Consider the following 17347-nt stretch of genomic DNA (forward strand, 5'->3'; position numbering starts at 1 on the left):
TCACTAAGGAGTTCGCTGAGGGACAGGAAGAGCTGCCCAGCTTCGGCCAGATCTTCAAGGTAAGTTTTGGCTTGAACGTTTCCACCTCCTGCCATAACCACCACCAGCATTTTTAAGACAACAACACCTGCTATTCTATTTCAGTTCCCAATCATCAATATCACAACAGCCAACCAACGTTTTCAAAGTATTATGCAATCTCAATCATTCAATTCAGCCCACATTCATACCATCATACATGATTAGATTTTAATGATAGATGACTTAAATATGGATAATGGACTTAGCAGCGTAGTACACTTTATAATGTAGAGCACCATTTACTTTTCTTTTGTGCGAGTGTTAGTATGATATCTATCTGATGTGGCTTTGCCAGTTATGTAATCGAATTCGGGTCCTGAACAGTTGATAGCTATCCTGCCAGTGTTAGTGTACACCAGTGACCATGAGTCATCTAGCGGGTTGGCCGGTCAAGCGACCGTGAGAGGTGGCCACCTCTCCGGCACGCAGCTTCAGATATGATAGATTATAAAAACTTAGACTGCAATCGAACTTTAAGAATCACAAATGAATTTAGTAAGCTTGGGCCTTTTAGCTAAAACTCCCTTGCTGTACTGTTTATGATGGCATGACAATTTACAGTTTTGAAGCATGTATTTTTATACTTAGGCATACGTGTCCACTGAGTACTTTTGTACTCAGCCCTGCATATATTTCTAAATGTGCAGGTTGAGCAGCTGGTGGTGGTGATGAAGTGACGAGCGGAATCCTTTTGTCTTATCCTTATGTATTAATGAACTCTGTGGATACATGTCTTCATACATGTAATCAGAACCTTATTCCGCTGCGTACTCAGAAGTTTTATGTTATTTTGGCCAAGTCGGAATTATCTGAACTTACTAGTTTATTTGAGTCAATACGACTAAACTTCCGTTATATTATAAATATTCCTTTTGTTAACAATGATTAAATACTATCCTTCTGATGAGGAGTAATATATCAGAGCAGAGGAATGATCTTGATCAGAGGAATGGACCTCGTCAGAGGAACGAATCTCGCCAGAGGAACGGATGTCGTCAGAGGAATGGTCTTCACCAGAGGGATGGCTCTTGCCAGAGAAGTCACCAAAGAACAGAAGGGTGATCTACCCATGCGCCAGAGCAGAGGAATCGCCCGCCTGCGAGCAAATTTACCATTATGCCCTTGACCACGCGGGGAGCATGTTCTTAGAAGCGAAATTACTATTTTACCCCTGGCATGTAATCTATAAATACCCATGCACACGCACTCTGTAAACTACGCTCTCTCTATTTTCAATACTATTGCAATTTATTCTCGTGCTCTCAGCAATTCAACTACTCTCACTCATTTTTCTCGATCAAACACTAGGTATAATTCACGATTCAACGATAATTCACCGATTAATTCCCCACCTGTTCATTTATAATTCACCACCTTCCTTGTTTAATTAACCCCCCTTTCTACCCCGCTTCTAATCTCCCTCCCTTAGTCACGGTTTCCCCGGCTTAATTATCCTTAATTAGGTCCGGTCGTGCCAGAGTGGTATCAGAGCAGTTCATTTGCTCTGAACCCTAGAGTTAACCCATTTTTCCAGTATGATCACTAGTATATATGAATCAGTCAACCAAAGCTCAACACTTCATCACATCGCTATGCTTAACCAGGAGGAAGAACAACAAAAGGTTTTCAAAAGACGAAAGCTTTATATTTCGCGCGAATGCGCAAATGTTTAACATCTTATTTATGTCTTTCATTGAGAAGATGACTCAATGAACTTAGATACGTTAGGGATGCATGATCACTATTGTGAGAAAAACAGTAGAAGCAACTAGCGGAAACACAATTACTTTTCACCACTGGTTAAAGTGAAGCTGCTGAAATAGAAATTTTATTGAAGAAGAAAGAAAGAAAAAACCTTGAAAGCACAGGCGCAAACAAGGAAAAGTCCCGAAAAACCAAACCGTGGAAAAGACCACAACGAACAAAAACAACAAAAAAAAAAATAGCCAAGAGAAACCGCAGAGCAAAGAAGCCGAACTCGAGCAAAAGCGAGCCGAGCTGCTCCTAAAGAGCAGAGCAGACTTCCTGGGCTGAGACTGGTCTCCGGTGCAGCGCTGACCGCTCAGAACAGATCAGGAATCCAGGACAGGGCTGTCATCCCAGGCAAACTGCCCGCCACCACCAGCGCAGAGCAGCACGTCGAACCCGAGCAGCTCCTCCATGTTTGGGATGAGAACTCGCGCGAGCAGCACGCCGAGAAGCCAGAAACCAGCAGACCTGCGAAAACCAACAACAACAAGAGAGAAAAGCCGACCGAGAGAAAAGAAAAAGTAGGAGACAAAGGAAAAGGAAAGGACGCCAAACAACTGCCAGTCAAGGTATAACCTAACCAACAGGCTCCCTCGAACCTCAACACTTCCACGGAGAAGAAGGATCCCGGAGAGGCACAACAACCAAACTGCAGCAATTGGGGGTAACCAAAGACTTCCCGCGCGGTTATCCATGCTCATAATGAAGAAACCATCAGAGGAGCAGAGACCAGCATCATACGTCAATTAAACAAACAAGAGAAGATATTAAGCCTATTGCAATGAAGACACTCCTGCTAGCATCAACCGGGCAAATCATGGCGAGTAAAGTTTGCCAAGAGGAAGCGACCAAAACCTTAGCCCCAAGCCAACTCAAGGACCTCAGGACAAAAGAGTCCAGGTCAACACCCAGAACAAGCACAAACCAGTGACCCCCTGGGAGCCCAACAAGACCAAGGGAGTGAAAAAGGCAAGAAAAGACTCGAAAGGAAGAAGTCATCACCCCTGACCGGCAGAACAAGAACAAATAAAAACAAACAAAAGAGGCGGGTGATGCAGTTCAGAGTAGAGGTCAGGATGCAGAGCAGAGCCGAATTTCAGAGGCTGCACAGAGTGAAGATCCGGTGCACGTGCCCGTTGGTCCAGTGACGAGAGCTAGGGCCAGGACGTTCAAAGCCAATTTAATGAACTTGGTGGAGGAAATCTGGAGGCAAGAGCTGAAAAGGCCAATTGGAGAAGGACCGACGGATCAGAGTTCAAAGGTGGTAAACTTTATTGCTTACCGAGTTGAACCACCAGAGAAGTCTCGATTCCTCTGGCTTTGCCAGAACAGCGGAATCATGCCGCCCAGAGAAGACTCGATCCCTCTGGCCTTGCCAGAGCAGCGGAATCGTTACCCCCGGGAAGAAGCGACTGGGCAGAGAACTCACGTTGAGTCTGCTCGAGCAGAGAACTCAAGTGGAGTCTGCCCGAGCAGAAAACTCAACTGGAGTCTGCCCGAGCAGAGAACTCACGTTGAGTCTGCCCGAGCAGAAAACTCAAATGGAGTCTACCCGAGCAGAGAACTCACGTTGAGTCTGCCCGAGCAGAGAACTCAAGTGGAGTCTGCCCGAGCAGAGAACTCAAGTGGAGTCTGCCCGAGCAGAGAAACCCGCCAGAGAAGACTTGATTCCTCTGGCTTTGCCAGAGCAGACTCGATTCCAATGCACTTTTCAGAGGAGTCCTCGCTGGGGATTCTTTTGACTTGTTGAACAAGTTCCGTTATTTCTTTAATTTCTGTTTATCGCCTTTTTACGTAGGGTTTCCCGTTCCCTATAAATAGGGCTGTTATGTGTTTGAAAAGGCAGACAATTTTGATATATGATATTTGTGAGTTTAATTCTCTCTCAAGTTTCGAATTCTTCTTGACTCAAACAAGGATTCAACCTATCGACGAATCGACGAGATCATCATCCCTCGCCGTGTGTCATTCAGCGTCTCCGAGTTACTGCGTCAAATGCACGTTGGGGTTTAGGGAATTGTTCGCCTAGATCATTTCGTGGTTTAGATTCAGGGGTTTTGAGACATTCCATCTTCTATCTGTCTTTAATTTGTTTGTCGTGCGTTTTCAGTCTTCCGCTTACAAATCATTTAGACCTGGTAATTTCCATATCGTTATATTATTGCTGGTGTTTGCCGGTGAAATCCTTAACTACCGGCGAAGATCATATCATCTGGTATCAGTTTTCCAGGTTTCGTAAGGGTTACGCTATCCATATTTTTACAAAAAAAAAACAAAACAAAACAGAGCATACTCAAAACGATCTGTCGAAAAAAAAAAAAAAAAAAAAACGAAAGCAGTACGCATTACATTTGTGTTTGCCCATCTCGGATTTTCTTGTCTTTTACCCCGTTGTGTTTTCTTCATTTTTTTTCCTTGGGTTCCATCGTTAGTTGTGGTATTTGCTTTTCTGCGCAGCACTAATTTTGGGTTCCAGTCTGCGTTTCAGAGTCTATCTTTTAGTTGTCGAGTCCTATCTTGTCTGTGTATTTTGCTGTGGTTCTTGTGGGACGTGACATCGAGTGCTCTCGTCGAGTGCGCTTGTTGATCTCGTTGTGCCGTTGGTTGGTGATTTCCCGTGATAGATTGAGGGATTTGATTCTTTGACAGAGAATTTGAGCGGAAAAAGGCAAGAGTGGTGAGATTCGTAGAGGGTAAAAGCCTTGAATTGTGTGGATACACGAGAGCTGAGTGATTTCATCTTGAGTAATACACGAGTGTTGGTGAGGTGGTGAGGTCCTTTCTTTCTTTTGTTGTTTCACTAACGTTTCTTGTTTTCTGTCCGTGTTGTTATGTCTAAGCAAGCTGAACAGGGTATAGACTTGAGTGATAGCCCTGTTATGGATCCTCAGTTTAAACTAGTGATGGAGGCTCTCCGCTCCGAGTTTGGCAGAATGCTACATTCCGAACTCGAGGGCGTGTATGACAAGATCGACTTGCTGGAACAATCTCATTCGCGTGTGCCCACTTTCACACGAGGAGGCAGACGCGGGCGAGGAGGCCGTGGTGGTGGAGACGGCCGATTCCACCGTCAGTATGAGGAGCATGTTGAGGATACCGAATTTGAGAATGAGGACGACGATGGAAGAGCGTGGCAGGACAATAATCTAGGCAACATCAAGATGAACATTCCTCCTTTCCAAGGGAAGAATGATCCCGAATTGTATCTTGATTGGGAGAGAAAGGTGGAGCTTATGTTCGATTGCCACTCCTATTCAGAGCTCAAGAAGGTGAAGTTGGCAGCGGTTGAGTTCTCAGATTATGCACTTGTTTGGTGGGATCAACTGGTAACGAGTAGGAGAAGAAACAATGAGCCATCTATTCAATCTTGGCAGGAGATGAAGGCTGTGATGCGGAAACGTTTTGTGCCAACTCATTACTACCGAGAGCTTTTCAACAAGTTGCAGACCTTGCGGCAGGGCAGTCGGAGTGTGGATGAGTATTATAAGGAGATGGAGGTGGCCATGATTAGAGCCAATGTGGAGGAGGAGCGAGAGGCGACGATGGCAAGATTCTTAGCTGGTTTACATTGGGATATTCGTGATAAGGTGGAGTTGCAGCACTACGTTGAGTTGGAGGACATGGTCCACATGGCCATCAAGATCGAGACTCAACTCAAGCGGCGGAACAACACCAGCAGCAACCAGCGCCAGAGTCCGGGCAAGTGGAGGTCTTCGCAACCTGCTACTAATGGTTCTTCGTCCAGAGGGACCCCCTGGCCGAAGGATGCCCCGCCGAGAGAGGAGAAGAGGCAGTTAGTTCGGTCCCGACCAGAGGGATCCGGTGCAGCGAATCAGGGCAGTCCGGCCGTTGCCGATGGTCGCAATCGCGATAAGAAGTGTTTCAAGTGCCAAGGCTTCGGGCATATTATGAGTGACTGTCCGAACAGAAGACTCATGATCATGCGAGATGACGGCGAAGTTGTGACGGATGGTGATGACACCGATCCTGACATGCCGAAGTTGGAGGATATAGATAATGCCACTGATGAGGAGGAGTGTGAGGAGATTTTCGCGCCCAATGGACAACTTTTTGTTGCTCGGCGTGCTTTGAGTGTACAAACCCCACCCTCGGAGCGCGAGCAGAGGGAGAACCTTTTTCACACGAGATGTCTTGTTCAAGACAAGGTATGTAGTGTGATCATTGATGGTGGGAGTTGCACGAATGTGGCTAGTAGAGCCATGGTGGACAGATTGGGGCTGACCACGGAGAAGCACCCCAAGCCATATCGTTTGCAGTGGCTAAATGAGACTGGCATTATCAGAGTGACCAAGCAAGTGAAGGTCCCTTTTCGCATTGGGACGTATGAGGATGCGGTGGTGTGTGATGTGATCCCTATGCAAGCGAGCCACATCCTGTTGGGGCGCCCGTGGCAATTTGATCGCCGTGCAATTCATGATGGTTACACCAACAAATACTCATTTACCTACAAGCAGAAGAAGGTGTCGCTTGTTCCTCTTACTCCTACCCAAGTTTATGAGGATCAAGTGCAATTGCAAAGGGAGGCGGACAATCTGAAGTCCAAGGGGCAGCTTGTGGAGAAGAAGGAGCAGGGGCTGAACCATAAGTCCTTTCTGGCTACGGCTAGTGATTTGAAGTGGTGTGTTCAGGAGGAGAAGCCGATCTTGCTGTTGCGATATCAGGAGACTTTGCTTATGACTAACGATCTCTCTTCTCTACCCCCTTCTATTCGTGGTGTGTTGCAGGAATTTGATGATGTTTTTCCCGAAGATACACCTACCGGCTTACCACCACTCCGAGGGATTGAGCATCAGATTGACTTTGTGCCCGGTGCAATTTTGCCGAACAGACCAGCCTACCGCACCAACCCGGAGGAGACGAAGGAGTTGGAGAGACAAATTGGCGAGTTGTTGGCCAAAGGGCATGTAAGGGAAAGCCTGAGTCCTTGTGCGGTACCAGTTCTCCTTGTTCCAAAGAAGGACTCGTCGTGGAGGATGTGCTGTGATTGCCGAGCTATCAATAACATCACGGTAAAATATCGCCATCCCATTCCTCGTTTAGATGATATGCTCGATGAGTTACATGGTTCTTGTGTCTTTTCTAAGATCGATTTGCGTAGTGGATATCATCAGATTAGGATTAAGGAAGGTGATGAATGGAAAACTGCTTTTAAGACAAAACTTGGTTTGTATGAGTGGTTAGTTATGCCTTTTGGTTTGACTAATGCGCCTAGTACTTTCATGCGTCTTATGAATCATGTTTTGCGTGCTTTCATTGGCAGATTTGTGGTTGTTTACTTTGATGATAAGAAGTGCATTTTTGCTACGGACAAGCTTGTGTTCCTTGGTTTTGTTGTTAGTGCACAAGGTGTACAGGTTGATGAGGAGAAGATCCGAGCAATCCAAGAGTGGCCAACACCGAGGAACATTGCAGCAGTTCGAAGCTTTCATGGTCTTGCTAGCTTCTATAGGCGATTCGTGCCTCACTTCAGCAGTATTGCCGCACCTTTGACGGAAGTCATCAAGAAGAATGTGGAGTTTAAATGGGGCAAAGCGCAAGAGGATGCATTTCAGCAGTTAAAATACAAATTGACCCATGCCCCGGTATTATCTCTTCCAAATTTCTCCAAATCTTTTGAGATTGAATGTGATGCTTCTGGTGTTGGTATTGGTGCAGTGTTGATGCAAGAGAGACGTCCCATTGCGTATTTCAGCGAGAAGTTAAATGGGGCAACGTTGAGTTATCCAACGTATGATAAGGAGTTGTATGCATTGGTGAGAGCTTTGCAAACATGGCAGCACTACTTGTGGCCCAACGAGTTTGTCATTCACACGGACCATGAGTCGTTGAAACACTTGAAAGGCCAACACAAGTTGAACAAGCGACATGCGAGGTGGATGGAGTTCATTGAGACGTTTCCCTACGTCATCAAATACAAGCAAGGTAAAGAGAATGTTGTGGCTGATGCACTTTCTCGAAGGTATGCCTTGATTTCTACCTTAGATGCTAAGTTACTTGGCTTTGAGTGCATCAAGAGTTTGTATGCGAGTGATGCTGATTTTGGTGAGATTTATATAGCATGTGCGAGAGCTGCTAGTGGAGAGTATTTTAGGCATGATGATTTTCTTTTTAGGAAGAATAAGTTATGTGTGCCTCAATGTTCTTTACGAGAGTTGTTATTGCTTGAGTCTCATGGTGGGGGTTTGATGGGACACTTTGGCATTGCTAAGACTTTGGCTGTTCTGCATGAACATTTCTTTTGGCCTCATATGAAACGTGATGTTGAGAAAATTTGTGGTCGATGTGTTACATGTAAACAAGCTAAATCTAGGGTAAGTCCCCATGGTTTGTATACACCATTGCCTATTCCTAACGCACCTTGGATTGATATTTCTATGGATTTTGTGTTAGGTTTGCCTAGGACTAAGCGTGGTCGAGATTCCATCTTTGTGGTTGTTGATCGATTTTCTAAGATGGCACATTTTATTCCTTGTCATAAATCTGATGATGCATCTCATGTGGCTGATCTATTCTTTAAAGAGATTGTTAGATTGCATGGTATGCCTAGGACTATTGTTTCTGATCGGGATTCCAAGTTCTTGAGTTATTTTTGGAAGACTTTGTGGTGTAAGTTGGGTACCAAACTTTTGTTTTCTACTACTTGTCATCCACAAACTGATGGTCAAACCGAGGTAGTGAATAGAACTTTGTCTACCTTACTTCGAGCTATTATTCAAAAGAACGTTAAGTCGTGGGAAGAGTGTCTTCCTCATGTGGAATTCGCTTATAACCGTGCTGTTCATTCTGCCACTAAGTTTTCTCCATTTGAAATCGCGTATGGATTTAACCCTTTAACACCTTTGGATTTGACTCCGTTACCCGAGATTGAGCAGGTTAACATGGATGGCCAGAACAGAGCTGACTTCGTGAAGAAGATCCATGAACGTGCCAGAGCCAACATTGAGCGCCGCACGCGGCAGTATGCTGAGCAAGCTAATCGGGGTCGTCGCAAAGTAGTGTTTGAGCCCGGTGATTGGGTTTGGCTAAACATGCGCAAGGAAAGATTTCCAGAGCAGAGGCGCTCCAAGTTACTCCCTCGGGGCGATGGTCCATTCCAAGTATTGGAACGGATCAATGATAATGCCTACAAACTCGATTTACCCGGTGAGTATAATGTGAGCGCTACATTCAATGTTACTGACTTAAGTCCCTTTGATGTAGGCGACGTTGTGGATTTGAGGACAAATCCTTTTCAAGAGAGGGGGAATGATGCAGTTCAGAGTAGAGGTCAGGATGCAGAGCAGAGCCGAATTTCAGAGGCTGCACAGAGTGAAGATCCGGTGCACGTGCCCGTTGGTCCAGTGACGAGAGCTAGGGCCAGGACGTTCAAAGCCAATTTAATGAACTTGGTGGAGGAAATCTGGAGGCAAGAGCTGAAAAGGCCAATTGGAGAAGGACCGACGGATCAGAGTTCAAAGGTGGTAAACTTTATTGCTTACCGAGTTGAACCACCAGAGAAGTCTCGATTCCTCTGGCTTTGCCAGAACAGCGGAATCATGCCGCCCAGAGAAGACTCGATCCCTCTGGCCTTGCCAGAGCAGCGGAATCGTTACCCCCGGGAAGAAGCGACTGGGCAGAGAACTCACGTTGAGTCTGCCCGAGCAGAGAACTCAAGTGGAGTCTGCCCGAGCAGAAAACTCAACTGGAGTCTGCCCGAGCAGAGAACTCACGTTGAGTCTGCCCGAGCAGAAAACTCAAATGGAGTCTACCCGAGCAGAGAACTCACGTTGAGTCTGCCCGAGCAGAGAACTCAAGTGGAGTCTGCCCGAGCAGAGAACTCAAGTGGAGTCTGCCCGAGCAGAGAAACCCGCCAGAGAAGACTTGATTCCTCTGGCTTTGCCAGAGCAGACTCGATTCCAATGCACTTTTCAGAGGAGTCCTCGCTGGGGATTCTTTTGACTTGTTGAACAAGTTCCGTTATTTCTTTAATTTTTGTTTATCGCCTTTTTACGTAGGGTTTCCCGTTCCCTATAAATAGGGCTGTTATGTGTTTGAAAAGGCAGACAATTTTGATATATGATATTTGTGAGTTTAATTCTCTCTCAAGTTTCGAATTCTTCTTGACTCAAACAAGGATTCAACCTATCGACGAATCGACGAGATCATCATCCCTCGCCGTGTGTCATTCAGCGTCTCCGAGTTACTGCGTCAAATGCACGTTGGGGTTTAGGGAATTGTTCGCCTAGATCATTTCGTGGTTTAGATTCAGGGGTTTTGAGACATTCCATCTTCTATCTGTCTTTAATTTGTTTGTCGTGCGTTTTCAGTCTTCCGCTTACAAATCATTTAGACCTGGTAATTTCCATATCGTTATATTATTGCTGGTGTTTGCCGGTGAAATCCTTAACTACCGGCGAAGATCATATCAGCGGGCGTGAACACCCCTGGAAAGCATAGCACCTCAAGTGACGATCCGAATATACGGCAGACTCCTCTTGTCATCCCGAACGAGCTGGTGAATCTCCGGGACCGCAAAATCCCAGTATCTTTCCTCCTTTACCGACGAAGCCAAGCAATCAGCAACTCGGTTCTCTTTCCTGAAGATGTGAGTGATGATAATATGAAAGCCAGCAATGGATAAAAAGAACCTTACGCCAACGGTTGAAGAACCTCCAAGGAACGGTGTCGGAACGAGAACGGAAAAGATCAACCAAGTAAGTGCAATCCGTTTCAATCCAGACATAGCCCCAACCATGGACAACAGTCTGCTCCAGAGCAATAATGAGAGCAAGAAGCTCAGCCTCGAAAGGCCAACCACGACCAGCTGAGAAGTGGAAGCAACCCAAAACACAAGAAGAGTCTCTGATGACCCCACCCGCATGAAGGAGAGGAGGAGAGCCATGAACGGAGCCATCGATGTTGATTTTACGCCACGGGACCGGAGGAGTGATCCAGAACACAAAGACATAGGAGATCGGCCGACGAGGTCTGCCAGGCACCCCCAAACCATGGAGGATCAACAGCTTCTCAACCGAGTTAGCCATCTCACCTAAACAGAAACGAGAGGACTCCAAAATAAAAGCTTTGATCTGAATCGACATAGCCACAACAGAAATCGGAGCCTCATCAAACACAGCTCTGTTACGAACATTTCAGATGCTCCAAACGGCAGACATAACCCCAACCCTCCAAAGATTATCCACCTGCTTGCTAGCCGGCCTCTTCATGGCCCAAAGGATCAAACTCCCAATATCGTGAATCAACGGAGCGTCAACACCGAACCAGAGGAAAAGATAGTGCCAGGCATGTCTAGCGATATCACAATCCCAGAAGAGGTGATCAATATCCTCATCCGCATTCCGGCAAAGGGGGCACCAGCTTGGACCAATGAAGCCAGAATGACGCAGCGAGCTGGCTGTAGAGAGACGCCCCAGAATCACGCACCAAGTCACAATGGAACGGCGCGTCGGGATGAACGGAGCCCAGATCCAATTGCCCCAATCAACCAAAGGAAAGCTGGGGCGGACATGATCCAAAGCGAGTGCGGCAGAAACTTCTCCAAAGTGAGAATGAATCCAAGCCCGATGATCCTCCCCATCACCAATAGGAACCGACACGATATCAAAAGCGAGGTCCGGGAAAGTCTGCAAGAAGTCCAGAGTAAAATGCCAAGAACCATCAAAGAAATAATTCGAGATAGGCTGCATGAGAGTCTGATAAACATTAGCAGGAATCCCGATTCTGTCCACCAGCCGATACCCTAACCAGTTATCTAGACAAAAAAGAATGGTGGAACCAGAACCAATAGAACAGTGAATGTCTCTGACATGTCGCAGCCCGCCGCCTAGCCAGTGATAGCATAGACCGGGTATCGATACGACTAAAATAAACGAAGGGAAATAAGACTTGAAACTAATCTCATCATTGTGCGGAAGCAGAAAATAACTCATAAGGACTTCAATGATGTAACATTCTTTCTATATTATAACATCGGCATTTCTATATAAGTCAAGCGTTGGAGCATTTTTAACATATACAACAGTCATAGCTCAAAATATACAGAGTTGCACAACAAAAGGTGATCGAACTATATGTGTGGAGACATATAGCCGAGAGTGTATTTCCTAAGTAAGTCAGAACATCATCAAAAACGTCAAGCTGCCTCAAAGGCGAAAAAGACTTCAAAAGGTGGTCTCTCGAAACAACGATTCCCCGCCAACACCACGCCATCCTCCGTCCATGCTTAACCTGCACATTTAGAAATATATGCAGGGCGTGAGTACATAATACTCAGTGGACAGGCGCCGAAAGACAAGAAAAGTGCTCTTAGAGCTATATGATTGAAGCTTGCCATAACATCAGCAATACACAGAAAATTAAGTTAACGTCAAAGAGGCTGTGTATACAGTTTTCATAATCAAACATCATATAAAAGTGTCTGCAGACAAATAATCAACAAGTATGTACCGCATCTACAAATTATCATCATCAAGGTACTGAGAAGTAGGCCTCCTTCTCAAGCACCGTGACCGGCCGACCCGAAGACGGCTCACAGTCACCTCTGTGTACACAACCCCGCTTGTGGCAGGATCCGAATTCGTCTCATCAGTAGAGGGTAACACACAAGTTCATCATTAGAAATATTGGCAAGTCAAACAGTTCATAAGCATCATTTTAACTCAACATTTGATAAGCTCATAACATCAATAATTCGTTTTAGAAAACTCGGTAATTTCATACTCATCATATTCTCAACATACTGCCCACCTGTAGGAACTTGGCGTAGTGCAGGTGGTACCTCGGAAAGATCTTTACTTACGTCTTCGGCTGGTCTCTGTAGTTGTATCGTCGGAGTAGTGCATGTAACAAGTGAGGAATTAGTTAGAAACTTCCTCACAAAAAGCTCAACCTTAACCTCATAAAAACACTCTTCGCTCTATGACCAAACTCTAATCTTAATCTCAACCTAACTCTTAAAGGCTAGACTAAGTACAATTTAACACATAAGCATGCACAAACACTTAAGCATATAACAAGTAAGAAACATAAGTTGACTCAGAGACCAGAGCAGAGGAATGCTCAGAGTCAGAGTGGAAAAACTCAGCAGAGCAGAGTGAAATAGCTCGGCGGAACAGTGGAGCGAAACTCGCCAGGGCAGAGGAATCAACTTGCCCGGCAGCGAAAACAGGAACTCTCTGGCGGAGCAGCGAAGAAACGCCAGAGGAATGGCGAACTCTCTGTTGCCAGAGGAATCAAATGTCAGGGGAAACGACGTCAGAGAAATCAATCATCAGAGAAGTCAGACGTCAGAGGAATCGACGTCGGAGAAGTCATGAACTCTCTGGCAGAGCAGAGGAGAAATGCCAGAGGAAAGGCGAACTCTCTGTCGCCAGAGGACTCAATCGTCAGAGGAGTCGAATATCAGAGGACTCAATCGTCAGAGGAGTCGAATATCAGAGGAAACAAACTCCAGAGGAATCACGCTCAGAGGAATCGAACTCCAGAGAAGTCAATTATCAGAGGGATCGATCATCAGAGGGATCGATCGCTTGCGGAGAAATGGACTCGCTGTCAGAGCAGCGGGGGAAAAAAATGGCTCCTCTAGCATGCCAGCGGGGAACCGAATCCTCTGTCATTGCCAGCGGGAAAAACGACTTCTCTGGCAGAACAAGGCTCAAGGCGGAACAATGCAACCAAGAGCAACTTCGAAAACTTGTCAACTCATTCATTCCCATAAATCATCAAACACTCAAAAACATCAAAACTTAGCGTGCATCAACATAACTCACTCAAGAACTCTATAACTCTAAAATCATCGAAAACACGTAAATCACTTCATACCTTCATGCTTATCATCAGAACATCATTCATAATATAAATTTACAGATTTTTCCCAAAATCACATATCAAACTCTTTTGTAAAAACTCTTATCTCCAGACTCAGTTTTGTAAAACTCATGCTCAAGTCTAAATTTTGTAAAACACATTATAACCACTTCAAAACATCACATAACATACAGAACAACACATATAACACATTTCTCATCTCTGTTTAAGAAAAGAAAGATTTTTACAGGGCATGAACCCAGTTTTTCGAAAGTGAAAAGAAAGGGAAGAAGGGGGAAGTTTCTCATGCTTAAAACATCTTAAAACTCACATAAATCACCACATACTTCTCACACAAGTCTGGACTCCAAAAACACAGAACACTTACGCAAAGAGTTTCAAGAAAAAGACGTCTCTTCTCGATTTCTTCCGGTTAGAGTTCAACAAATCTTCTTGAAACAAACGTGGAAAGTGTTTAATGCTCGATTTAGCGGAGTATTTGGTCTCAGTTGTGACTGGTGAAGCTTCAAGCTTAGTCTCCAATGGAGGAGAGAGAGAAAGATCGTGAGAGAGAGAAGAAGTTGAAGGGCTGAGACTGATGAGAAATGACGGAGAGAGAGAGAGACGCTTCGGTTTTAACAATATTCTTATCCCAAAGGATTAGAAGCATTAAATGCGTGAATAGTGAATTGTCTCTCCCTTAGCAGCAAGCCTAATCCGGCTAATTACCCACATGTGGGAAAAGATTAAAATATTGATTGTGAGTGTAGGGGTGTGCGACGGCAATTTAAATCGTATGCTAAGTTCGAAAATCATACAGACTCAAATAATCATAAATGCGCACATAACATATAAATCATATAACATCAAACAATTAACTCACATAATTTACCGCATTAAAACAGATCGTCTCTCGCCATTAATCTAATGGTCATCCTAGCTTAATCCTTTCTATAGAAATTCTCAATTACTACTTCAACTCTATCTCTCGTTCTTCATCTCAACTCGAAAACAAACATCTCCATCTCAATCTAGCATCATTCTCAATTATCATAACATCTCTATCTTACTCATATCACCATCCATCGATAACTTCCTCACGACTATAGTCCGTTAGTCTTTAACTCTCGATAGTATTTCGATACTATTGTAAGGTAACTAAATACGGGGTGTTACATGACAAGATCATGAATAGCAGCGCGGGTGCCCAGCCAGATCATGGAGGAGAACCAAGGGGAACGAGGACTCAAACAGGAGTCCAGATGACGCTGACGGAATAACTGAAAGCCTAAAGAATCTGAGGTAATCAGCAACCAACCCAAACGTAGCATGAAGCTCTGACTAATGTAAGTAAAGGACTTCACATTCAACCCTCCCTGATTCCTAGCAGCGCAGACTCTATTCCAAGCCACCGAAGATCTAGGCTTAGAAGTAGTGCAACCTGTCCAAATAAAAGACCGGCAGGCTCTATCAAGATCATGAAGCAGCTTAGCCGGCCACTTATAAATCAACATGCTATGGACCGCCGCACTCTGGATGACGAAAGTGACAAGGAAAATACGCCCCGCCATAGATAACTGCATGCCCTGCTATCTAGGAAAATGCGTAATAATGCGGTCACGAATGCAAGAAAGACGACCGGTGGAAGTACGACCCACAAAAATGGGGACACCTAGATAAACGAAAGGCAGAGATCTGATGGAGAACCCCAAATCCCGCTGCAGCCGACGCTTCAACTGAACAAGCACCCCTCTACCAAAGAAAATTGTGGATTTGGCTTTATTGCAGAATTGTCCTGAAACAGAAGCGTAGATCTGGAGAATAGAATCAATCATCCTGCAACTGCGCTTCGTAGCTTTACAAAACAAAAGGACATCATCAGCATACAGAAGATGAGAATGGAAGAGTAGGGAATGAGATATCCTCATTCGAGCAATAAAACCCCTGTCAGCAGCATCCAGGAGAAGGCGACTCAAGACTTCTTCAGCCAAACCAAACAAAACCGGCGTTAGAGGATCACCCTGGTGAACCCCGCGAGAGTAGCCGAAGAAACCATGTTGTTCCCCATTGAAGAGGATAGAAATTCGAGCCGATTGGAAGATAACTCTGATCTATTGCCGAAAAATCTGAGGGAAACCAAAACTGTGCAGAACAGTCTCCATGAAATCCCAGCTCAGAGTATCAAAAGCTTTCCTGATGTCCACTTTCAGGGCCATGTTCCTTCCCTGGATCGATCGCTCCATGCAATTAACCCCTTCAGAAGCAAGCAGAATACACTCCTGAATAGAGCGCCTAGAGATAAACCCCAACTGATTTGCTGAGATAATGACAGCCGCCACCATATTCAGGCGAGAGGCCAAAATCTTGGTAATGACTTTAAAGAAGAAATTTCCCAGCACAATAGGACGGAAATCAGAGACCAGCACAGCATCAGTCTTCTTGGAAAGAAGGCAAAGTAGATTGGAGTTGAGGCCATGAGGGAGATAGCCATGCGTGAAGAACCGACAGACAGCGGCAACAACATTCTTTCCCACTACCTCCCAAGAATGTTGGAAGAAAGCTCCGTTAAAACCGTCAGGGCCGGGGGCGCTATTCCTAACCACGGAGAAAACCACCGAACGAATATCATCTGCCGAAGGAATATCCGTGAGCAAAGCAGCTTGGGCCGGGGAGATCGAAGCAGGAATGTATCAGAAATCCACGATCTATCCACCGTCCCAAAAGTCGGCTCAGAAAAGAGATCCTCATAGAAGTGAATCACATGACCCGCCATGGTGGCCGGGTCCTCCGAGATAACCCCATCAATGCTAAGCTGCTTGATATTCTGCTTGGAACGATGCCATTTAACCATAGCATGAAAGAAGCCGGTGTTTCTATCCCTATCAGAAAGCCAAGAAACCCGACTTTGCTACCGCAAGTGCTCGGATTTGCGAAGAAGGACAGAGCCAATGCGAGCTTGCAAATTGACCTCCTGGTCAAACAGGTCGTCCGTGTAGCCCTTCTCATCAATACTCTCTTGAAGAGAGCTCAGATCCTGTTGAAGCTCGGCAAGAGCGACATTGTAATTCCCAAAGGTGTCCCTATTCCAAGTCTTGAGAATCGGCCAAAGGCGCTTCATCTTTTTCATCACCCTAACCATCGGGCAGAGACAGTCCAACGGCAAGGCCCAGGAAGCACGAACTTGATCCAGAAAACCCTCATGAGTACACCACATATTCAGAAACTAGAAACGATGGCCCATCGGGGTGGTGGCAGTGTCCAGGCATCTTAACAGAATGGGAGAGTGATCAGATCCCAGCCTAGGAAGAACCAGTGAAGACGCAGAGTACCAGAGATCCGCGAAGCCTTGGGAAAAAAGAGCCCTGTCAAGAACCGACTCAGTCAGGGAAGGAAACCTTCACCGATCAATCCAGGTGAAGAAAGGCCCCGAGGACTCTAGTTGAATCAGATCGTGATCATCAATGAAGGTGCGGAACTCACCACAGGGAGTAGAGGCCAGAACTCTGCGCCCCCGCCGCTCATGAGCCCCTAAAATAGAGTTAAAATCCCCGATCATGAGGAAAGGACCCACAGTGAAATGCTCAATGTCTAACCAGAGCTGACGGCGTTCCACATAGTCACAGGAGGCATGAGTGAAGGCCAGAGTGCAGACAATCCTGAGAATAGAGCATCTAATGACCACCACCTGAGT

At 45.5% G+C, this 17347-nt stretch overlaps 2 protein-coding genes across 2 annotated transcripts; one reads left to right on the top strand and one right to left on the bottom strand.

Annotated features, from left to right (window-relative positions):
* Positions 1-5020: 5020 nt before the first annotated feature.
* LOC131026252 (uncharacterized) lies at positions 5021-10268 on the top strand. The gene is made up of 8 exons (XM_057956087.1): positions 5021-5562; positions 5611-5802; positions 5845-6257; positions 6576-6824; positions 7179-7810; positions 7943-8723; positions 8856-9560; positions 10158-10268. The coding sequence occupies exons 1-8, from the start codon at positions 5064-5066 to the stop codon at positions 10266-10268; spliced, it is 3582 nt and encodes a 1193-aa protein (XP_057812070.1). The 5' UTR covers positions 5021-5063.
* A 714-nt stretch (positions 10269-10982) lies between these two features.
* Positions 10983-16870, bottom strand: LOC131026399 (uncharacterized). Its single transcript, XM_057956299.1, has 4 exons — positions 16569-16870; positions 15810-16251; positions 15329-15767; positions 10983-11602 (listed from the first exon to the last, which is right to left on the bottom strand). The coding sequence occupies exons 1-4, from the start codon at positions 16868-16870 to the stop codon at positions 10983-10985; spliced, it is 1803 nt and encodes a 600-aa protein (XP_057812282.1).
* Positions 16871-17347: the final 477 nt, after the last annotated feature.

The sequence above is a fragment of the Salvia miltiorrhiza genome, chromosome 1, assembly GCF_028751815.1.
Source record: "Salvia miltiorrhiza cultivar Shanhuang (shh) chromosome 1, IMPLAD_Smil_shh, whole genome shotgun sequence".
Classification (NCBI taxonomy): Eukaryota; Viridiplantae; Streptophyta; class Magnoliopsida; order Lamiales; family Lamiaceae; genus Salvia; species Salvia miltiorrhiza.